Genomic DNA, 23,872 nt, shown 5'->3' on the forward strand with positions numbered 1-23,872 from the left:
GTGTTATTGCTGTTGTCGTAGTTAGGCTCCTCAGACCTCAAACTACACTCTGATCCGGGGGAGAAATTGTTTCTCGCTGATTACTTGAAGAATAATCTCAAGGCTAAGGAAAGTAGCCGTTAAGTAGAAGCAGGTCCAAATGTCGACAGTTTCCATTGAGTTCCCGGAGAAGTGAGTATGCGATTGAGAGTATAAGAGTGCTAGGCCCAAAAAGACAATAGCAAATGAAGGAGAGAACATGGAGAAATCGGAACCCTCACACACCGCTGGTGGGAATGTAACATGGTACAGACACTTTGGGAAACAGTCTGGCAGTTTTTTGAAATGTTAAACACCAAATCCAACAAATGAAAGATATAAATATAAAATAAATAAATACATAAAAACACTAAAACACCGGAAGAGGAACTCTCAACAGACCTGAAACTGAACCTGAAAGGAATGACTAAAAGAAGGCAAAATTAGACTAAAGAAGGAAACCTCAGCCCATGATGCATAGGGGAGCCAAGAGCCTATGATGCATAGGGGAGCCAAGAGGAGAGTCTCTCCAAGGGTACTGGGAGCAGCCATATGGGTGATTCAGACCCAAGTGGGGTGAAGATGTGGGAAGAGATCCAGGGACCACTGCCAGGGTAATTAGTTGGGGGACTGAAGCAGGAAGAAGCAGCACATTGACCCCTATGCACCCTCGTCATAGCCCAGGCAACTGTGATGGGGTGTCTGTTCTAGGCAGAAGGGAGCAATGGATGTGGGAGTTTAGAGCAGAGAGATAGCACAGTACTTGGGGTGGCTGGGATACCCCAGGAGAAGCAGGAGTGCCCAAGCCCAGAAGACCAGCTGCTGAGACGCCCTACCCGGTGGCAGATCTCGCCTCTCCCCTACTCTGAAAATAGCACCGAGTGCGACTCTTGCCTCTTTCTCCCAGTGAGCTGTGCAAACAGAGATAGCCAGCAGTCTAACTTCACATGAGGATCTCTAAACATTTGAGAAAAGCCAGTGTCATCAAAGAGAGACAGGCTAGAACCTTTCCCAGACTCCCTTGTGGTTAGGTGAGACCACTGACTGAGTTTCAGCCAGTGGCATGTGAACAGAATTGTGTACACCACTTTCAGCCAGGTCTGGCCTATAAGTACATCCATTCTCTCTTTTCCCCTTTCTGCCAGCTGGATTTCAATGCCCAGGGTGATACTGGAAGTTACATGCTGAAGGAGACAAGATCCTGTGTCAACTTCTGTCAAATCAGGTTCCTAAATGTGCAGAGCGGTGCTGCCTCCCCACTGCGCTTCGTAGGAATGAGAAATGAACTTCCATTGTGTTAAACCACTGAGTTTGGGGTGGGTTTTTTTGTCTGCTACTGCAGCTGATATTACCTTTCATGATATAGAGTTTACATTTTAAACCGTTTCCTTGAAGAAATAAGGCAGTGTATCTATGAAACAAAGACAGCCAGTTGTAGGAGGGAGCCAATTAAAGACTGTAAATAAATATGAAACCATTGAAATTTAAAACTCAGTAGATAAGCTGAACAGTAGAATACATCAACTAAATAGAAAAACAGTAAACTGGAAGATCAGGCAGAACATTCCCAAAATGCAGAACAAAGGAAGACAGGGGAAAAGAAAAAAAACTTAAATGGCATTCAGATAAGATCAAAAATTCTAACATTCATCAAAAACAATTCCAGAAGTTGATAACAGAGAGAATAGATGAGAAACATTGTTTTTTTAAAAATCCAAGAATTTCCTAGATCTGAAGAAAGATAGACACACACACACACACACACACACAGATGTACACAAACACACAAAGAATGATTCCAGGAAAAAATGTATGAAATGTAAGAAGCAATAAGAAGTTAATACATTAGGAAAACATGTTAAGACATCTAAGTATTGTTTGTTTAAATTTTTAAATAATAATCTAAGTAATACCAACAAGGAAGTTGGGAATTCCAGTAGGGAATTTCAGAAGGAAATTAAAGCTTGCCCAGATTCCTTTGTTCTTGCCTTGTTCTAAGGGTGCTGATTAACAATAGATCCTGATTATCAATACACATTATTAGAAATCTACAAGTTTAAATATATGCAGGTGTTGAAAGACTAACCACTGGACACATAGGAATAGAATGTAGAGGGGGAAATGGATCAAAGAAAACTTAATCGAAAGCCAGGTGTAGTGGGCATGGTTAGCTTCCTCCCAAGCATCGTTTCCCACCTCCCAGTCATGAGCCAGTTCTGTGTGAGCATCCCATCCCTCCCCCATGGCCACTGACTTTGGGGAAGCCCACTCCCCCTCCAGGTTCAGGTACAAATCTTAATTTGACTAAATCCATCAGAGTATCCCACTCCCTTCCCCCCAGTAGTTGGTTCAGGTGTGGGTATATGAGTCTTATATTGCCAGTAAACACACCTGGCTCTCACCTGGGGGCAATTTTGCCCCCCAGGGACATTTGGCAATGTCTGGAGATGTTTTTTGTTGTCCCAGCCAAGGGAGAGCTACTGGCATCTAGTGGAGAGAAGCCATGGATGTGCTAAACATCCCACAATCCAAAGGCCAGTCCCTCACAACAACTATCCAGCCCAAAACGTCAATGATGTCAAGGTTGAGAACCCGTGGTCTAAAGGAAAAGCTGTGGATAGTTTACATGCCTTGATCCCTCAGGGAATCAGCCTTGAGATGAAGCTGACGCTGCAGATAGCAGATCTGAGACATGGAAAGAACTAGGGTCCACGATGACACCACTGAATAATAGGCTCATTCTCCCTCTGGGGATACAGTTACAGGAGCTTTTAACTTTAATTTTCTATTGGCTAGGCCACTGTTTAACTAAGGTCTCTGTTACTTGCAGCCATGAGCATCCTGATAAACTAGGAAAGACAGAAAGAGAAAAAAAAGAACAAACAGGGAGAAGGGACGGTGGTAGACAGAATAATGCCCCACTCTCCCGTCCACTCCCCCTACGAAAGAACTCCATATCCCAATCCTCAGAATCTGTGACTATGCCACTTACATGATGAAAGGGACTTTTGTAGATGTGATTACATTAAGGAGTTGGAGATGGAGAGATTATCCAGGATTATCTGAGTGGGTCCAATGTACCCACAAAGGTATAAGGGAAAGAGGCAGGCAAGAGAGTCACAGAGAGAGGAGATGTGGCAATGAATGCAGAAGTTAGAGTGATGCCCTTTAGCAATGGAGGGAGGGGCCCCAAGCCAAGGAACGCAGGTGACTTCTAGAAGCTGGGAAAGGCTAGGAAACAGGTTCTCTCCTATAGCCCCAGAAAAATGCAGCTCTGACAATACTTTGATTTTAGTCCATAAGACCCCTTCAGACTTCTTACTTCAAGAACTGTAAGAGAATAAATGTGTGTCATTTTAAGCCACTAAGTTTGTAGTAATTTGTTAGAACAGCAACAGGAAACTAACACAGCATGGCGATTAGAAAACCCAAAATAAGATGTCAGGAGTAAATACAAACATATCAATAATCACACAAATATGAAAGAGTTGAATCCACCTATTAAGTAACAGAGGCTCTCAGATTGGATATTTTTAAACTCCAGCTCTGTGCCATTCATAAGTGGTATACCTAAGAGAAAATGACACAGAAAGATTATGGAAGAATGTAACTTGGTGCTTCAGTTACCTATTGCAGTGTAACAACCACCCCCAAAATTTAATGACTTCACAACCATTTTATTTGCTCTGTGGGGTAGTAATTTGACCTGTGCTCTGCTAGGCAGGTCCTCTGCTGGTCTCCCCTGGGATCACTCGTGCAGCTGCCATCATCCAGCAGTTCAACTGGGGCTGGAGGGTCAAAAATGGTCTTACATAGCTGGTGCAGGCTGTTGGCTGACCCCACTCTCCATGTGGCCTCTCATCCTCAAGGAGGCTAGCCCAGGCTTCTGCATGTGGTGACAGCAGGGTTCCAGGTGATGAGCTCAGCTGCTGCAAGACCTCGTGAGGACTCCACTCAGATGTCCCACCACATCAGTTCTGCTGCCTTCTGTATGCAAAGCAGGTCATAAAGGCAGCCAGGAGTCAATGCGTGGGGAAACAGACTCCACCTTTGATGGGAGGAGTGGCAAAGTCACGTTGCAAGGGGTATCATTTTGGGAAGGGAAGGAGTTATTGTGGCATCTTTTTGATCAATTTATCATACCTGAAAAAAACACAAACACACAAAAGCAAGTATAGTAATAACAGTATCAGACAAAGTTGAAGTCAAGGTGAAAAGAAACTAAGAGGAAATATTTCATATTGATAAAAGAAACACTACAACAAGAAAATAAAATAGTCATGAGATTTTTTACATCTAACAACATACATTCAAAATATGTAAAGCAAAATCTGCTCAAAGTATAAGGAGAAATTGACCAAAAATTACAATGGGAGACTTTAACATACTTCTCTCAAAAACAAAAATATTAAGCAGTTAAAAAAATAAGAATAATGATTATTTGGGTAACCCAACAGGCTGATCTAATAGAAACATTTAGAAATGCATTCTAAGCAGAGAATGCACATTCACAAAAAAATGACCCCAGTCTACACTGCAAAGACAATCTTAATACATCCCCCCACCCAAAAATAATACACAGACCATCTTCACTCACTACAGTGCAATAAAACTAGAAATGAAAAACAAAATTTTAGCCAAACAAAACAAACCAACCATAGGTCTAGAAATTTTAAAACAGACTTGTAAATAACTCAAGTTAAAGAGACAGCAGGCCCAGAACTCAGATCTCCAAATAACCAATACAGGTCACGACCTAGCCCTTTTATTCATATAAAGCTATTTGTTCTTAAATATTTACTGAATTATAGGAAAGGGTGGAAAAGTGAGAGAGTCAGAGAGGCAGAAACGGATAGAGACAGACCAAGGCGGGCTGGAAAACAGATTGGCTGGAGCAACTAGTTCTGTCCATCGAGAGATCGAAGGGGTCTGACAGTTATCACCAGCCAGGTTCAGCAAAGCCTAAAAGCATCTACTGGACTCAGTGACCTGGGCAGGCACACACCATGCAGGGGAAGCCAGAGCAAGGCACCGGCATGCACAACAGCCTCTGATGAGCTCTGATCCTAGGGCAGATGCTGTCTGCTTCTGATTCCGCAGTGCAAATCAGCTCCTGTGTTCAGAGGAGAAAGGTGGCTACGGCGAGCAGGTAAGGTCCAGAAACTAGAAGGAGTCCACAAGTCAATATCCAGAAGGATTCCAGATGGCTATGACTAAATAATGCCAGAACATCCGGATAAAATGGGAACTGCCAATTTTCTGAACACTGGAGTCAAATGGTGCCCAACAACCAAGCTAGGCGGGTGGCTTGCCAATTCAATAAACGGTGTTTTATCTACACAGCACAAATCAGAGATAATAGATTATTTAGCCTGTGGTTAGGATTCCTCTAATAATTCAGATCCCAAACATTCTGCTTGTGGCCTCAATTATTCACCTTATTTGACTACATAGATTAAAATACAGGGTAACTATCCTTCTTTCCTTTGTACTAGTAACAGAACATCTGTTAGTGTGAAATCACTTTTTTCCCTATTAGTGTGGATTCATTCATGCCTTTATCCACCCACCCACCCATCCATCCATTTAACAAACCTCCAAAGCAAACCTAACACATCATAGATCCTTGGTGTTTTGTGTGTCGCTGTTCACATCTCCTCTGATTACCTGTAGATGAGGAAGATTATGGTTTGAGTTATTTTGGTGCCAAACAATATTCTAGAAAGAAATGCTTAGCAAAAAAGTTCTAAATAAATAACTAAAAAGAAAAACGAAGGAGAAAGGGAAAAATGTGGTGGAGGTGGAGAGGAAACAGGAGGGACCCAGAGGGGGTGGGTGGGAATCTTGCTTCCTCTCTGACTGGGTTTTGATTTGCACAGGGGAGTCGGCGTGTCCAAAGGTGCTGAGAAAACCAGCCCAGCCCAGGCAGCAGAGAGGGAGCAAGAAGGGCTGGGAGGCAGGAGCCGGAAGAGTTCTGAATTTCTTAAACCCTATAGTCTGGATTCTGGTGTCAGAGCCTGAGCTATTTTTCTTCTCCGCCACCTACCACCTCCCCACTCCACCCTCCTCCAACACACTCCCTCAATTTTCCTAAGAATTCTGAGTCCGGAAGAAAGAGAAGAAAGCAGGTGTCCGATTGTCCTTCCCCCTCCTCCGCACCCCGACTCACACACCGAGACACTAGGTCTCCGGCGCCCCCGTGGATAACCGGGTGAGAGCCTCCCACACCGGGCTGTAACTTGAGCACAGGTTTGTCCGCCCTCCACACTCCCGGACCCGGAGATTCCTGAGGGCTAGTACACGTTATTTGACTACATAGATTAAAATACAGGGTAATTATCATTCTTTCCTTCCGGTTCTTCACCTCTAAAACGCCTCATATAATTGCCATGTGACTTAAGCATGTTCCCAGGACACGGAGGACGCTCAGAACAGTGCCGGGCACTTCGTCCGTGCTCTGCCTCCTCGGGCGAATGCAGCAGAGGGGACAGCGCCCTCAGCCTGGATCCTGCGGGTCCCTGTCGTGCCCGGGGACTCGGCAGCATCGCACTCGCATCCCTTCCCGAAGCGCTTCCCTCGCCCAGCCAAACGCAGAGCCCAGCGAGCGGCACTCAATAAATCTGGTGACACTGGCCTGACTTCCGTCCTCGTGAGAGACAGGGAACTAACATTAATCAGGGCTTGTGGTGGCCGCTGTGCAACCCCGAGAGGGCTGTGTAGACATTCCCATTTTCCAGATGAGGAAACTGAGGCTTCAGTCCAGTGCCAGCACTCCTGTTATCAGGCGCTTGGATTTCCAAACCCGCCTCCTCCCCTTTACAGTATTTCTTTCGGCCTCCCTAAGGCCTAGGAGGAAAGTCTGGGGACAACGGACTAGGAAGGTTCTCAACCAAGTGTCTTACGTGTGTATCAGGCTCCCAACTCCCGCGCGAGTGTGTGGGGCGCCCAGGATGTGCGGCGGGGACTGAGCCAGTGCCTGGCGGGGAAGCAGGGGGTCGCAGGGCAGTGCCTGGGAGCGCTCCAGCCCCACCCCTCCACCTCCATCCCCCACACTCCCACCACACCCCACCCCTCCACCTCCATCCCCCACACTCCCACCCCCCTCATCCTGACACCTCCATCCCCTACACTCCCACCCCATCCCACCACCTCTTCACTCCCCGCCCCTCCACCCCCGCGCGGAGGCTGCAGGGCTCAACAAGGGTGAGCCCGGGGCGGCACGGAGGGCAGACGGGCTCCAGACCAAAGTCCGAGACGGGCCACAGCGTGGGTTTCCTGCCCTCTCCCCGCACCGCGGTGTCCCGGTGTGGGTGTGGGGGGGTTGCCCGCCCTTTGACCCCTTGGATACTGATTAAAGAGGCGGCCAATAGGCGGCTGGGCGGAGTCGCTCCTCTCCGACGGTCCTAGGCGCACGCTCCAGACCACAGCCATGGAGCGTCTGGTGCGAGTGAAAACTTGGGTGGAGGAGAACCGAGCCTCCTTCCTGCCCCCGGTCTGCAACAAGCTCCTGTAAGTTCCAGGCACACCCCTGTCGTCCTGCTCTCTGTCCTCACCTCCTCCTCCATCTGCACCCCTCACCCCTGATCCTCCAGCTCCAAGTTTCTTGACCCAGAAGCCTGCAGAAAGGGGGCTGTCATCCTCACAGTGCCTTCAGGAGAGGGTGAGGGCTGGCTGTTCCGGGTTCCACCACCCTCTCTGTTCCTCTTTCTGGTGACTTTGCTGTGGAGATTGTGACTTTGACTTCTGAGGATGGTTGGGTAACTCTAAGGGTAGGAGACATGCAGGTGGCAGGTCACAGCCCTGCCCCCCCAGGGCTGAGAAAGAGCTCTCCAATCCCCAGTGGCTCTCAGAAGTTTGGGGAGGGTGCTTTTCCATGCCCTAGAAGTACAGCAGAACCCAGGTCTGGGGACAGCCCAGTCATGCACCCCCACTCTGTCCAGGAAGCCACAGGCAGAGGGTGAAGTCAGAGGATCAGCTCCTGTAGGAGGATCTTGATTTATTGCTCATCCCAGTTCTCTTTGCAGGCGGTGCACACACACACACACACCCGCCAGGCCCTCCCTAGCCACCTCTGCCCACAGCACCCAACGGGGCTGATCACCGTCCAGCCACAGTCTTTTGCAGCAGACCTCTCAAGCCCTCCCCTGTGGCCCCTTCACCACCCTCCCCTTCGCCTGGCTCTGTGGCCTGGTCTGGTGTGCTCCCAGCTCCAGGCTCACAATCTCGTGTTTGCTGTGTCCACAGAACATCTCCAACAGGGTGGCACCTCAAACCACACAGCTACAATCACTAACACTCTGACAAGCTGGAGACTGTACCAAGCGTTTTTACCTCATCTCATTTAATTCTCACAGTAGCCCCATAGATTTTAATAAGTAACTTTCCCAACGTCACCGAGCTAGCGCAGGACAGGGTCCAGACTCAGGCCCATGGAAGAGTGTGACTCCAAAGTCCACACTCTTGGTCCCTGTGCAATACCACCGTGGGTAACAGTCAATGTCTCCCACAAAAGCCCCATCTCTTCTACCACTGTTGTCGCCCTCAGCTCTTTCCTCCACTTCGTGCCTGGCCACAGTCTCATTCTCATCCTCCAGTTTCTCCCCCTAATGGTGTCTCACATCCATCTGCTCCTCGCCAGCCCTGGGGCCACTGCTCTGGTTCCACCCTTATCTCCTCCAGCCTGGGCAGTAACGGGCTGCCCATGCCTCCAGGCCCCCCACCCAGCCCTCCAGTGCTGCCCCAATATTAATAATCACAAAATGCAGGCCCTCCCTTTGTTCATTCAGCAGTTGTTTACTGAGCACCTGCTACGTACCAGGCTCTGTTCTGGATGCTGGAGATACAGCAGGAAACAAACTGACAAAAGTCTCCTCTTCCTGGAGCTGACATTGTGGTGGGAGGAGGCAGCAAATAGAAACAAACGGGGTGGAAGCAGGCAGGCAGACATGGTGGCCACAGGGCAGAGGAGGGCTGTGCCTTTTCCCCCTGTGTCTGCTAGGGCTGTGAGAGAGAATCTGCTCCAGGCCTCTCTCGGCTCCTGGGGGTTTGGTGGCAATCTTTGCATTCCTTGGCCTCTGCTGCATCACCTCCATCTCTGCCTCACCCTCACGTGACATTATCCCAGTGAGTGTGTCTGTCTGAGTCTCCCCTTTCAATAAGGACACCAGTCACATTGGATTAGGGGTCCGCCCTACTCCAGTATGACCTCATCATAGCTTAACTAATTACAGCTGCAATGACCCTATTTCCAAATGAGGTCACATTCTGAGGTACAGGTATAGGACTTCAATATTTGAATTTGGGGTGGGGGACATATGAAGCTGCTGGAGGGTTTTGAGCAAAGGAGAGATGTGATCTGGCTTATGCACTCTGACTGATGGGTTGAAATAGTTCTTGAGTGGGCTCGTTCAAGAATTTTCTGTATGGATCCAAATTATATCTCAGTAAAGTTGATTTAAAGAAAAAAAAAACTTTCCCAGGTTCCCTGGCTCTCCTCCCGTCAAGACCAAAATCTTTGGCTGAGCTCTTGAGGCCTGGGGTGGCCTGGTCCTCCATCCTGATACAGCCTTCTTGCCACCGCTCCCCAAGACCACTCACACACCACCAGGACCCCCAGTGCTTGCAGTCTCGGGGCCTCTGCACCCAGCTTTCCCCTCTACTTCCTTCCCCAAGTCCTCATAGCTTTAAGCCCAACAGTTTGGGGGAGCAGAGTCTCATAATCAGACAGCTCTGGGGGGTGGGGGGAGATAAAGGCCATTTTGCCCCTACACTGCCCCAGCCCCGGGAAGCGGGGCCTCCAGTTTACTCTCCTGTAATTGGAGATATTGAGCACTGTGCAGGAATCCTGGTTGATGAAGAAAGAGATCCACCACCATGATGTTCCCCGTCCTGGGTCAGACGATGTCGGGGACACACACACACAAATACACCGAGACACAGATACGGAAGGACACAGGCACACACACAGTTGCAGACAGACAGACACACAGACTCGTGGACGTACACGGGCACAGCGGGATGAGAGTGGAGGGGGGCCAACGTCAGAGACCGACAGGGACAGTGGACAGTGATGCAGAAATAACCTGTTTACCTCTCCCAGGTGTACCCAGGCTCCCTCCAGGCCCCCCACAGGCCCTGCACCCCACCTGTCCTCTCCCACGAGCTAGTTCAGGACCTCTCCCCCCTCATCCATTGCAGGCACCAGAAGCAGCTCAAAATCATGTTCGTCGGGGGCCCCAACACCAGGAAGGACTACCACATCGAGGAGGGTGAGGAGGTAGGCCTGCGGACTGCCCCCTCCCGGACCCAGCCCTGGGGGAGGGGACACATCCTGTGCAATGGCCAGAGCCTGTGGACAGGAGAGGGGATGGTCAGATGGCTGATGGGTGAAGGGGCTCCACCAAAATCACAGGGCAACATCGCTGCCTGGAAGCTGTGGGCGCAGTGACACCTTTGACAGCTCCCTCCTCGAAGGAACTCTGCTGGGGGAGCCCCGGGAAAGAGCCCAGCCTCTGCGGGTGTAAGAGGCTCTAGCTCTTGGGCATCGCCCCTTGGACACAGGGGCCATCCATGCTCCAGGTGGGGAGTGTCCTTGTCCCCTCTCCCCCAAACTTGAATATGCAAGATTGGCCTCCAGATGACACTCAAATGTGGAGAGGGACATGGGTGCTCCTCTCTGGCCCCAGGAGCCAAGTTTTCCCGGAAGGGTTGGGGCTGGGAGGCCCCCTCCGTATCTAGAGGCACAAGACATGTCAGCTGCCAGGAGCTATTTGATGGAGCTGAGGGGGTGGAGGAGATATGCACTGAATACCCTTTTGTACCTTGAATTTTGAACTGTGTTTCTGTGTTACCTACTCCACAGTAAATAAACACAAGTAAAATTAAAAGAAAAAGATGGGCCCCCTTAAGGAGGGACACAGATGGGTTCCCAGCTATCAGAATCTCTGGTGGCAAAGGATCAGTATTGGGGCCCCCACCTATCATCCCGGGGGGTCTGTGCTGGGGTTTGAGGTCCAGAGTCCAGCTTGGTCACCAGCCTCCACCACTACCACTGAGGTCTCAGCCACAGCCAGGGACTACAGGGAGCACAGGAAAATCACTCACTCAGCAAATATTTACTGAGCCCTCAATGTGGGGGAGCAGAGCCAGTGAGGACCCCAGGCCAGCAGGGAGCAGCCTCAGCAAGGCAGAGCTGCCCACCCCTCACCCATCACACTTCCAGGGCCCTGCACCTCTCCCAGCCGCCCGCTTCTCACAACACATCTCACTGGAGACCATTTTCCTCTGTGGAAAAAATCAGCAGGAAAATCCAAAACCACAGAGAGAAGACAGGATTGGATTGGGACTGGCCACAGTAGGGGAGACAAGGCCGGTTGCAGGGTCTCTACTGCTTGCCTCAGTCAGCCTCAGGCCCCCCATCTTGTCTTCCAGAGGCTTCCACCGTTTGCCCTGGTCTCAGTGCCCATGACTCCCGTCTCCCTCCCTCCTTTCTTCTCTTCTTGCCCCCATCACCTCTGCCCCATGCCCCACCTCGGGGTCTCCCCAAGCTGCTCTGGTGGTTGGGTGTCCACTTAGGGCCCAGGCCATGCCCTGACTCAGCTGGGTGGTTGACAGATGTCCCCACTCTGGAGGGACACTCAGGTGGTTGGGAGGAATTTGGCTAGTGGTGGTTAGTGACGGCTTGGTATGACGCTGAGGTGGAGGGGAGTGGAGCCACAGGCTGTGGGAGGCTGCAGGGCTGAGGGTCAGCATCCTCTCTGTCCTACCTGTTCTCACCCAGCTGGAGCCTGGGGAGACTCCAGGTGGTGCTGTAGAAGCCGCCCTAGCCCCAGGGTCCAGGCTCCTCCCTGGTGAGAGAAGGGGAGTCACTGAGGCAGATTTTCCTCCGGGCTGAGCTCTGGCCTCTGCAACAGCCCTTCTGGTGCCCCGGCTCCACCCACCACACCCACTGCACTTACCCCACTCCTTCCCTTGGGGCGCACAGGTGCAAGGAGCCTGGGCTGGGAATCGGCTGGACCTGGGTTGGAGTCTCTGCCTCTTACTAATCATGTGATCTTGGACAGGTCCCATCATAACGCCTCTGAGCCTGTCTCTTTACAGCCCATGGGGATGCTGGCCCCTGCCTGGTGGAAGGATTAAACATGTGTAGAGTATGTGCACAGAGCTGGCACAGAGTAGGGCTTAATATGCATTAGTTCTCTGTACCACCAGCCCTCTCCGGCCTTTCCTGCCTATAAGGCCTTTCCAGGCCGAAGAGGCCAGATTCAATTCAGTATCTGCCTGAGCTGGTACAGTTAATCCTCTAGCTAGCCCCAGGCTCCAAACTCATTTACTTCCAAACAGAGCATGATTCTTTTTAGATTGCCCATGGCTGTTTGGGATTTTCTGCTGTTCAAGATCTGCACCTCTGCTCCAGGCCAGGCCTGTTCCTCATCACAGGGAAGGCCTCTGGGCAGAGAGACAAGACGGAGGAAAATTCCATTTCCTTTCTATGGCTTTTTTTTTTTTAATTTTATTTATTTATTTATTTTTTTCCCCCAAAGCCCCAGTAGATAGTTGTATGTCATAGCTGCACATCCTTCTAGTTGCTGTATGTGGGACGCGGCCTCAGCATGGCTGGAGAAGTGGTGCGTGGGTGCGCGCCCGGGATCCGAACCGGGGCCGCCAGCAGCGGAGCGCGCGCACTTAACCGCTAAGCCACGGGGCCAGCCCTCTATGGTTTTGTTTGATGGCCACTAACACCTTATAGCCTGCCGGGAAAGGGTTTGAATCTGGCCCAGACCATCACTTCAGACCCCTACTCCCACCCCAGCTTTCCCATGATATTTTCAGGGCCTAAGGGCTATGGCCCCCTCCTAGAACTCTCTAGGCCCTTCCTCCTCTCTCTCCCGGCTCCACACACCCAGGGGCTTCCTCCGAGCTAGGGAAGTGAGTGGAGTGGGTTTGCAGAATTGCTCCGTAAGAGGGCCTGGTAGGTTTTTTCCTTATCTGTTTTAAATAACTTGCATGGGTTATTTTTAATAATAAAAGTAAGTATTGCTTATTGTAGAAAACGTGAGAAATATAGAAGACAATCGTATACCCCATTCACAATCCCACCACTCAGGGGAACCACTGTGAACACTGCCTGCATTTATACATGTATTGCTATGTAATTAGAATCCTGCTGGGTGTAGTTTTGAATCTTGCTTTAACATGATAACTTTAGCATTTTCCATTCTCCCATTTTATTAATAGTTATTCAAAAACATAATTTTTAATGGCTGCATAATGTCCCATATTTTGACTCTATCATAAAATATTGACATTTCTCCTATTATTATTAGCATTATTTTTGCTATTCTTGCTGTTACTGAACCAGGTTTGTTTTTGCCCACCGCCCAGAAAGCCAAACACCAAGACAACGAGATTGCAGCAGAGAGAGGGTTTAATCACAAGGCAGCCAAGTGAGGAAAATGGGAGAACAACTCTCAAATCCACCTCCCCGAAAATAGGGACTCAGGGATATTTATGGGGTAGGGGGCAAGGTGGTCTGAAATGTGGAGACAGATGATTGGAGGTGAGGAGAGGTGAGGTAATTGATGATCTGTGCAAGCGTAGTCAGACTTCATGCCTCTTCATAGGATGCGTGTTCTCAAAATGATGGCATTGGCATGATCTGAGGGTGGAGTTTTTAGCCTCTTGACATCAAAAGGTCGCTTGTCAGATATCTTCTCGGGCCCAGTTGATGGGTTGGTGGTCTCAACCGGCCTGAAGTGGACAAGGGGCTCTAATTCCTGAAAAACAGCTCAAACATCCACCACTATGGTGACCCAGGCTTCAAGGAGATGTTATCTATAGGAACCTAGTGGGAGTCAGATAGCATATTGCCTAAACAGCGCAGTTAACAATGGGCGGGGGAGACAACTAAAAGCTACAATCAGTAATTGCAAAAAGGAAAAAAATCTTTAGTTCCTAGCTACTTAATCATCGATGGCTAACTGTTTGCCGGTTTCATTGCCATCACTAATATTAATAACTAGAGGTTTATTGAGTGCTGACTATGTGCTGGGTACATTTGTGGACAGCGTCCCAGACAGACTTCACAGCAACATTCTGAGTAGACACTGTCATTTTATGGATGAGGAAATGGAGGCACAGAAAGGCTAACTGAACTGACCAAGGGTACACAGCGACTTGGCCGAGCTGAGAACCAGGTGACACTGGAATCTATACTTTTAACTACCATGCGCTGTGATCAACAGCCATGTATGGGCACCACGAGGCAGGTGCATTTCTGATTCACTGCAGCCACGTTCCTAGAGGTGGAATTACTAGGTCAAGAGTGTAAGGTGGCCAACTGTCTGGTTTGCCCTGGACTTTCCTGGTTTCAGCACTGAAGGTGCTACATCCCAAGAAACCCCTCAGACCATCCTGCAGGGGTGGGAGCTGTGAAGGCTCTTCCTGCCCGCTGCCAAATTGCCTTTCAGAAGGGTTGTGTCAACTTGCCCTTCATGGCAGACCGTAAAGCCACATTTCTCTGGTTTCTCTGAGCTTGGCTTGATTTCTCAGTACACACAGTCATGTGTCGCTTAATGACAGGGATATATGTTCTGAGAAATGCGTCGTTAGGCGATTTTGTCATTGTGTGAACATTAAAGGGTGTATTGAAGGGGAATAAAATGTGTCTCTAGGGTTTGACCCCAAAATGTGTCTCCTTAACATGAGGATTATTTTAGGCTGATTGTTTTTAAGAAACAAAAGACTCCAAGTTTTTCTTGTTTCCTCCTCCTTAACTGCTTAAAAAAATTCAGATAAAAACACCTGTCTCAGGAAGCAAGCGATCACCTTACTATAACATGAACTAGGTGGTGGACAGGGAGGAACCTAGAAAAGCCTGTTTGTTGGGCTCCCCTCTGTATTCTTCTGTTTCTGTGTGGCCAAACACTTGTTTTCCAAATGTGTGTTCCTTTTCACCTGCCTGTGAATTGCCTCCTTCCCTTTGAAGTCCCTGACTCTTCTCACCCCCAACATCTTCTTTTGTCTTTAGCTGAGGATGGTATTTAAGGTGAGGGCTTCGGCCATTCTGGCAAGTTACTTGGTTTTTCTGGGTTTCTCTCATATATACATGTTATTAAACTTTTGTTTGTTTTTCTCCTGTCAATCTGTCCCATGTCAATTTAATTCTTAGACCAACCAGAAGAACCTAGAAGGGTAGAGGGAAATTTCTTCCTCCCCTACAGTACTTACACAAACCCAGATGATGTAGTCTATTACACACCTAGGCTGTATGGTACTAATCTTATGGGACCACTGTCGTATATGCGGTCCATCTTTGACTGAAACGTCGTTATGCGGTGCATGATTGTAGATGCTGTGACAAGAACCTCTATCTCCTCTAACTCCTTACATGATAATAATAATTATTATTATTAATAACACCCCTTCAACTATTTGGCTGGGGCTTTTAACATCCGTGCATTGTGTGACTGGTGGAGAGAAAACGTATCTGCTTCCTCCTCCTCCCAGCTCCATGGGGTGATCTCAGTAAACACATTAATTAGGGACTGAGGATGGAATGGGAAAAATGCAGTAGGAGCCCTCCCACTCCAGGGAGATAGCAGGAGGCAAGGGCTCCCATCCCCCACAGCCCCCAACCCACCCCAGCTTCCAGCATCATTGAGTCCACCATTTACTGGCTGACCTCCAAAGGGATTTGGATAGGCACAGCCCCACCCCATGCCAGGGCATCACAATGGCCAGAGGAGCCAACACAGTCTCCAGAGCTACACGCAGACTCAGGTCCAAACTGTAGCTCTAGACCTAACTGTGTGACCCTAGGCAAGTTGCTTTACTCTCTGAGCCTCAGTCTTCTTTTTTTCTTTTCTGCAGAATGGGGCTACTAATACCTTTGGAGGTTGTTATGAAGCCTTCTGATAATGTATAGGAAAGTTCTTGCACAGCCCCTGAGCTACAGTAAATGGGTGGTTCTCCTTACCTAGCTGAAGGGTCACTGAATTCTCCAGTGAGCATCTCAGCCAGCCTCCTGCCCCTAACCCAGACACCAACTGTCCTGTCCTGGGTACTTTGGTCATCAGCTGTGGGTCAAGATGTGATCCTTGTGTGTCCCCAGCACTCCTGTCTGTGGCATCTGTCAGGGGAGGCTGGGGCCTCAGGGCAGGAGTGATGGAGCTGCTCATACACTCTGAGGCCTTCAGGAAGTTTCTCAGGTTTCTCGGTCAGAATTCAGGCCAAGGACCTGGAAGAGGGAGCAAGGAGAGTCCAAGCCTGTCTCCTGTCTTGTCCCACAGGTGTTTTACCAGCTGGAGGGTGACATGGTTCTCCGAGTCCTAGAGCAAGGGAAGCACCGGGATGTGATCATTCGGCAGGGAGAGGTGAGGCTGGGCCCCAGGGGGCGGGAGGTGAAGGGCCGCCAGACAGGAACCCACCATGTCCACTCATCCTGGCTTTGGTTGAGGCCTTGTCCTCCCCACCTTTCCCTGCCCTCCTACCCACCCAACCTGCCCTGGCCCCATCCTCAGGCACTTCCCCTTCTAAGCTGCCCATCCTCCACACAGCCCGACATTCCCTTCAGTTCCCCGGGTAGAGGCCGGGCAGAGTGCTGGGCTGGGCTGGATCCTGTGGGTCAGCTGGGGAGGCCCAGGATGCTGCAGGCACTGAGGTCTCCGTGGGGGGATTGCAGCCTTGCTGGCACCTTGTCCACACCCACTGCAGATATTCCTCCTGCCCGCCGGAGTCCCCCACTCTCCACAGAGGTTTGCCAACACCATGGGGCTGGTGATTGAGCGGAAGCGGCTGAAAACGGAGCTAGATGGGCTCAGGTAAATGGGCCTTGTCTGGGGGTCTGGGGCTGAGAGAGAGGGGGCAAGCTGCAGAAGAACGGATCCCAGATACACCCAAGAGGGCACTTACTGGCCACTGAAAGGGTTGGAGGCAATGAAGATCCTGTATTTGCTGGCTGATGGGGAAGGATTAGGGCAGGTGGTGGGGTGGGTTTCATGATGGGGTGGGATGTTCTCTGTGACCTCCTGGGAGCCCACTCATCTTGAAGACCTTCTGGCTGGGACCAGAACCTGTGCTTTCCCCACTGAGATCTGCAGGGAGGTCGGGGTGGGGGGAGCCAAAGTCAGATGCTCCTGGCCCAGGGCAGCCCGGGACACTGCTGCTTCTCCCAGCCTCCAACCCCAGAGCTTATTCAGTCTCCGCCAGCGCACCCTTCTGCTTGTTTCCCTCCCCCAGCTCACTCCACAACCAGCGCTAACATTTGTATAACATTCGCTGTGTGCTGGGACCAAGCTAAGCGCTTTGTATGTATTTATTCATTTAATCCTCACAGTGATCCTGTGGGGTAGGTACTGTTATCATCTGTACTTTACAGATGAAGAAACTGGGCACAGGAAAGTCGAGTTTGCTAGAAAGTGGCAGAGCGGGCATTATAGAGAAATATGAAGTTAGGGCCAGGACAGTCTAGACAGGAGTGCGAGCCAGCACCAGGGAGGGGACGAACACCGGGGCAGAGATGGCACTCTGTTCCATAGCTGAGTTCCCATTTGGTTCCAATCAGTCACCTGATTATCATCCTCTGAAAGGAGGACACAGCCTGTGGCTCAGGGGGACACAGATTTTTCCAAAAGCTAAATAATTTTTTAACTAAGAAAATTAAAATTTCCCAACAAGTTACTGGGGTCAGGATACTCTGCCTGACATCTTCTGTTATAATGGACATTTTTTAATGCTTTTCTTTTTTCTAATTACCAAAATCATACGTGTTCAGTCTTGAAATCTGGAAAAGTACAAGAAAGTAAAATGAACAGAATTAAAATTACTTGTCAGGAAGAGGGTGAATTTTATGGTATGTAAATGATATCTCAATAGAACAAAATAAACAATAATAAAAAGAAAAAAATTTGTCATCCCACCAATTAAACCTAACGAAGCACTTAAACTTCCATCTTGTCTTTTTTCTATGCATATCTACACCTTACACCATTGCAGTCTTATTGCATGCGTGGATGTGAGTTTTGCTTTTTTTACATAAAAAAACTCATGAGTAATTCTCTTACTATTAAATGTTTTTCAAAAAACACAAGGTTAATGACTGTATGCTAATCTACTGCATAATAGTCTGTTGTAGAGACAGATGCCCGGCCTTAAATTCTAAAAGAAATTTTTCACATGGCGCTTTATGTAGAGAGTCTTTAGTGATGGAGAGGAAGGTGTCCTCAATAACATTTTTACAGCAAATTCAATAACAGATTTCATCTGGCTGCTTTTGACCTTTAATAAAAGCCAGGGACTCGACATTAAAATGCCACTCTGAAGGGAATTCCTGGAGGACATCGCCATCCGGTTATGAAGCTTTCTGGTGGCTGGCTCCATCCCAGGATAGAACTTAGGGTGCTGGGCAGGGTGAATGTACTGTGTGTCTGTAAACCATCTCCCATAAACAGGACCACTTCTCTCTTTGGGAGGAGGTGAAGAGCAGACAGAGCTGGCCTGGCCCTGGGAGCTGAGCCCCAGGATCAGGCATTCAGTCAATAGATGTGCTGCACACACAGGGGCCTGAGGCACAGCCCCAGTCTGCTGAGCCCAGCTGGGGGCTTGGGCAGCTTCAGGAAATCTACTAGTGGCTCTGTGTACATGCATAGGGACCTTCCTCTGGAGAAGAAGCCCAGCACTTTGCTCCAGTTCTCAAAGGCATCCATGACCCCGAAAGCAGAAGGACCCCTCCTCTGGGCACATCTTTCCCATGGTGGTTCCCTAAGGTTCCACGTGCTCTGACCTGGAGGAGTCCAGCTGCGGGTGCTGGATTCAGACTCAGCCTCAACTTCCTCTTTGGGAAAAATGAAGCCGCTTGTCACTGATGCTGACTATGCTTCTCAGGCTGTCTCAACTCTATCCTGCTTCTGCCACTTACAGGCTGTGTAATCCCTGCCAAGTCACCCAGCTTCCCTGAGCCTGAGTTCTGTCTCCTTTGTCAATGGTCCAGTTTGGGGAACCAGGAAGAACTATTCAAATGGGGTCGATAGTAGCCCTCCCACTGTGGGGCACCCGGCGTGCTTCAGGGCGAGCCGGGTATGGGTGTGCCAGCACTGACCACTAGGTTGCACTAACAGGGTGAAGCAGGCAGCCAGCTCTGCAGGGTGGGTCAGGGCCCAGACGTCTACAAGCAGAGCCAGGCCTGCAGGAGGCTGCTCTGAGGCCGCCCAGGTGGGGAGCTGGGTTGCCCGTGCTTTGCTCTGGCAGGTACTACGTGGGGGACACCACAGACGTCCTGTTTGAGAAGTGGTTCTACTGCGAGGATCTCGGCACACAGTTGGCCCCCATCATCCAGGAGTGAGCCCCCAGCCCAGCCCCCGCCCCTCACTCTCCTGAGACCCCATGCTCTGGCCGGGGAGGGCAGACCCATCCCAGCAGTGCTCTGCAGCAGCACCTGCTGGACTGGAACCATCACACCCGGGATTTAGGGAGAAAGTCTGCCCCTCCTAGGGTGGGAGGGCCCGGGCTGGAGTGCCCCCTCGGGAGGGGAGGGGGTTGCTCCACGAGCCTGGGAGGGAGGGGATGGCAGATATTCAGTGAATTGTGTGAGGGCCCCACGAGTGTGTGTGGGCTCCTGCGCCCAAGAGTGTGTGTGTGTGTGTGTGTGTGTATGTGTGTGTCTCACTGGCAGCTCACTCAGGAACGCCGGCCACTCCTCCTCCCCGTTTGTCCCTGCAGGTTCTTCAGCTCTGAGCAGCACAGAACAGGAAAGCCCATCCCCGGTGAGGCCACTGGGAACCATCTCTCTCCCTCCCTCCCTCCTTTCCCAGAGTAGGAAGAGTCTTGGCCCAGAGTACCAGGGAGCCTCCTTTTGAGTACTCTGCCCAGTACTCAGGGTATGAGAAAATGACACCAAATAGTACCCCTCACATGGCTGCGTGGTCCTTGAGCTGGATCCAGAGCCCATTCTGGCGATTGAGAGCTGGGGCCCCTGGGAACTGGGCCCACTGGGGCTGGACGGGCTGGGCCAGAGGACACTGACCACGCTGTGCTGTGGGTGCAGACCAGCTGCTCAAGGAACCGCCATTCCCCCTGAGCACACGATCCATCATGGAGCCCATGTCCCTGGAGGCCTGGCTCGATGGCCACCGCAGGGAGCTGCAGGCGGGCACACCCCTCAGCCTGTTTGGGGACACCTATGAGACCCAGGTAATGCAGCCCTGGGCCACCCAGGGCTTCCACCCAGCTGCCCCAGGAAATGGGAACTAATCACACATACACACACATGCACACACTAGTTTCGGAGGTGGACATGGACATAGGCCTTCCTGTTTCCTCCCTGATTCAGAGAATGATGGCTTTGCTATGAGTGGAAGCCTGTGGAGGCTACGTGGTCCCAAGTGATCTTTTTTGCCTTCAGAGTTGGGGGTTGCCCCTCCACTGACAGGTTCCTGAGGGTCTAGAGTTATCCCCCTGCTAGGAATTCCTGAGCCTTTGGCCAGTCACAGACTTGGGAGCTGGAAGAGAGAGGTACTTAGGGTGCGGGTTGGGTGGAGAGGTGCCCAGAGAGAGACTCAAACAAAGCTGGCCCTCTTTCATTCAACATTTATTGAGTGCCTATTATGTTTCAAGATCTGGTAGGAAAATAAGATAGCGTCACTGCCTCAAAGAGTGTGCGGTCTGGTAGCAGACAAGTTAATCAACAATCACAATCATGTGATACGTTATTTGGTAGAGAAGCTTCAGGAAGCCATAGGAGGATAAAAGAGGAACCCAGGCTGGGAGGGAGGTCAGGGAAGGCTTCCTAGAGGAGGTGGTGTATAAGGTGCATTTTAAAGTGGACATAGGAGTTTGCAAAAGGAAGAAAGGGAGATGGAGAGAGCACTCTAGGTAAGGGAGAAGCATGAGCAAAGGCATGGAAGCTTGAAACAGCCCGGCGGTACAAGTAGCTGAAGTTGGCGGAAGCCAGGGCAGGGAAGTGGCAGGAGTGGCAGGCAGTGTCCAGGTCCTGGCAGGTCTCCTGGGCTGGGCAAGGTGCAAGGACTTATGCTGGAGACAATAGAGCTTCACCCTAGCATTGAAGAAGGAGGATGACAAGGCCAGAGTGGTGTTTCAGAAAGGTTACTGTGCCGTGTGTGGGGACGGGGTCAGGAGGACAAGGGGACCTGCTAGGAGGCTCATGTTCTCTTGTGCTTTACAATTTGCCACTGGCATGTCCCCTGCAGTTTGAATTAGACACCCCCGTGGAGGGATGCTCGCTGGATACAGACCTGCCCTTAGAGGCCTGGCCAGCAGACACGGAGCTTACACAGGGCTGTGAGAGCAGGTGCACACCACAAAGCCCCTCGCACTCCATCACACAACGTCCTTCAGTGCCCAGCTGGCCTCATGGCCCCACCTTCCGCCTCTTCCACACCCCTGCTCCTACCTGCTTCAGGTTACACCGACAGATATTTACTGAGTCCCATCTGGGCCAGTGGGAGCGCGACCTGCACAGTAGCTATGGGCTCCCAGGCTGATGCAGGTCAGAGAGGCTCAGTCTCCCTCTCGCTCATCCCCTCCCATCTCCCTCCTCCTCCTCCTTAGGCCAGAATCTCACGGAGGAAGGGAGGTGGGCACCCTTTGGGGAACACACGTGTGTGCTACATGGGTCTGCACTATGCTGTGTACGCATGTGTGTGTGTGTCTCTGGCGTGCCCCTAGCAGGCATGCCTTCATAAGGGTCAGCATAGTTGTGACGTGTATCGGGGAACCAGGTGTGTGTGTGTGAGAAGGGCAGGCACGTGTGATCCTGAATAGCAGGTGGGCAGCACCCATCGTGATGAAGGCAGCTTTCCTCTCCAAGTCCTGATTGTGTTGTGGGCCCCACTCCTGCCCCACATAGGCCTGGTGACTGGGGGCCAGGTTCAAGGCCATCTCCTATGTGGGGCATGAAGCACCAGGAAGATCTGTATCACTTTCTACCAGGTGATTGTCCACGGACAAGGCAGCAGCAAAGGCCTGAGACAGGACGTGGATGTGTGGCTGTGGCAGCTGGCAAGTGGGGCCCCCAGGAGAGGGTGGCACAATGTCCTGCCCATGGGGACCAGGCTGCTCCTGGGCCTTAGACTCTCATAGCCCAGACAGGCCCCAAGGGCCTCCTTGCCAAGGCAGATTCAGAGACAATTGGGCAGGTGCTGAGGTCCGGCAGCCTCCATTTGATTCCCCTGCTCCTCTTTCCAGAAGGGCTCCTCCGTGGTGACGATGGGGGGACAGTGCCTGAGCCTGAACCCCGATGATAGCCTCCTGGTGCCAGCCGGGACTGTGTGAGTACACAGGGAGGACTTTCCCCAGGCTGTGGGACCACCCTCCTCTCCCTGGGGTCCTCCGGGCCCAGCCTTGTCTGAGCCCTGCTCACCTGTGTCTCCACAGGCATGCCTGGGAGCGAGGGCAAGGCTCTGCGGCCCTGGCGGTGACCCAGGACCCTGCCTGCAAGAAACTCCTGGGGTGATCCTCTTGCTGTGGACCCAAAGCAGCCACAGGGTGTGCCCAAGCACCACCTCTTCCAAATAACTCTCCCAACCCCACTGCTTCTACCTGTACTGCTGCTAAGTGACTCAGTGTCCCTGATACTGGGCCCTGGACAACATTGTCATCCATCCTCCTCCTGTTCCTCTCGGCTGGGATGCCAGGCTCCCAGGGGGCTGGTCACTCCCTTCTCCTGTAACAGCCCTCTGCCCTGAACAGTCCTGCCTGGTGGTCTGCCCCCTGAGGCTGGGCTGCCTCCCCATCCCTCTGTCTCCAGCGCAGCACTTGCCTGCCACCAAGAAGGCCCTCAATAAAGGCTTCCTGGTGGATGGGCGCCTGGGTCTGCGTGCACACAGGCCGTCATCGATGACAGACCCCATGTGCTCCCATGACTGTGTCTGGGGTGCCAGGGGCACCGGGTGACCGTGGACGGTCTGTTATTGGGTGTCCCTGCTCGTGGAGAGGCTCTCATCACTGTGTGTGTTTACATACATTATCTCATTTAATCCTCACAACTTGGCCAGCCCCGTGGCTTAGCGGTTAAGTGCGCGTTCTCCGGTGCTGGCAGCCCCGGTTCGGATCCCAGGCGCGCACCAACGCACCGCTTCTCTGACCATGCTGAGGCCGCGTCCCACGTACAGCAACTAGAAGGATGTGCAGCTATGACATACAACTATCTACTGGGGGCTTTGGGGTGAAAATAAATAAATAAATAAAATCTTTAATCCTCACAACTCTCCAGGAATGTGGTAGCCCCCCATTTTACAGATGAGGCTCAGAGAGGTTTGGAAAGCAGGCAGCTCTGTTTCCAACCCAGACCTGTCTGCATTCAAAGCTCAGGCTGGTGGTCTCACTACACTTCACCCTGTGGTCGCAGCCTATCTGCCCTCACCCTTGGCCAGATGGGAGCCCAGGGCAGAGGAAAGACCTGGAGGATCGGTGGGAGAGGGGCCAGCAGCCACCTGCCTGAAACCTGGAGGCCTAGGCAGAGTTGGCAGCACATGGCACTCTGCTGACCACAGCCAGTTGGCAAGGGGTGGACAAGGTTGTCAGGTCCTAGAGCCTGGAGCCACAGCCTCTCTTGGTACTGTCCCGGCTATCAGGAGCCGAGGCCCTCACTTCTGCCCACAGGCCTGGCCCCGTGGGCTCATGAGAACACCACACAGTGGGAGAGCAGGACTTGTACCTTGTCTGAAGCCAGCCCCAGCCTCTCGTTCCCCTCTCTGCAGTGAATACTGGGTGATGGCAGAGTGGGGTGAACAGTGGCAAGGAGACTCAAAGATTCTCAGGATTGTTTTGTCTGGGGGAGACGCCTCCAGGTCTCTAGGTCATGGCAGCAGAAACTTGGCAGGGGAGCCTTCTGCCTGTG

General features: G+C 51.3%; 1 protein-coding gene and 1 long non-coding RNA gene across 3 annotated transcripts; one reads left to right on the top strand and one right to left on the bottom strand.

Annotated features, from left to right (window-relative positions):
- Window positions 1-2,962: 2,962 nt before the first annotated feature.
- LOC131412017 (uncharacterized) lies at window positions 2,963-9,148 on the bottom strand. Its single transcript, XR_009221688.1, has 3 exons — window positions 8,834-9,148; window positions 5,614-5,685; window positions 2,963-4,161 (listed from the first exon to the last, which is right to left on the bottom strand). It is a non-coding gene; the product is annotated as an uncharacterized LOC131412017 (long non-coding RNA).
- Window positions 7,302-23,057, top strand: HAAO (3-hydroxyanthranilate 3,4-dioxygenase). 2 transcript variants are annotated; one of them, XM_058551346.1, is made up of 10 exons: window positions 7,302-7,527; window positions 10,216-10,294; window positions 16,308-16,391; window positions 16,771-16,838; window positions 19,264-19,353; window positions 19,735-19,778; window positions 20,060-20,205; window positions 21,964-22,032; window positions 22,219-22,301; window positions 22,408-23,057. In XM_058551346.1, exons 1-10 carry the CDS (start codon window positions 7,448-7,450, stop codon window positions 22,484-22,486), a joined length of 822 nt encoding a protein of 273 aa, XP_058407329.1. In that variant the 5' UTR covers window positions 7,302-7,447; the 3' UTR covers window positions 22,487-23,057. The 2 variants fall into 2 exon arrangements, with proteins under 2 accessions (XP_058407329.1, XP_058407328.1); XM_058551345.1 differs by having other exon boundaries at window positions 7,305-7,527; window positions 16,732-16,838.
- The last annotated feature ends 815 nt before the right edge of the window (window positions 23,058-23,872 follow it).

The sequence above is a fragment of the Diceros bicornis genome, chromosome 12 (assembly GCF_020826845.1).
Source record: "Diceros bicornis minor isolate mBicDic1 chromosome 12, mDicBic1.mat.cur, whole genome shotgun sequence".
Lineage (NCBI taxonomy): Eukaryota > Metazoa > Chordata > Mammalia > Perissodactyla > Rhinocerotidae > Diceros > Diceros bicornis.

Coding starts and splice junctions, on each gene's coding strand:
- HAAO (XM_058551345.1), top strand. CDS start 7,448: ATGGAGCGTCTGGTGCGAGTGAAAACTTGGGTGGAGGAGAACCGAGCC. Junction 19,354..19,734: donor TTGGCCCCCATCATCCAGGA/GTGAGCCCCCAG, acceptor TTGTCCCTGCAG/GTTCTTCAGCTCTGAGCAGC. Junction 20,206..21,963: donor GGGACACCTATGAGACCCAG/GTAATGCAGCCC, acceptor ACTTTCTACCAG/GTGATTGTCCACGGACAAGG.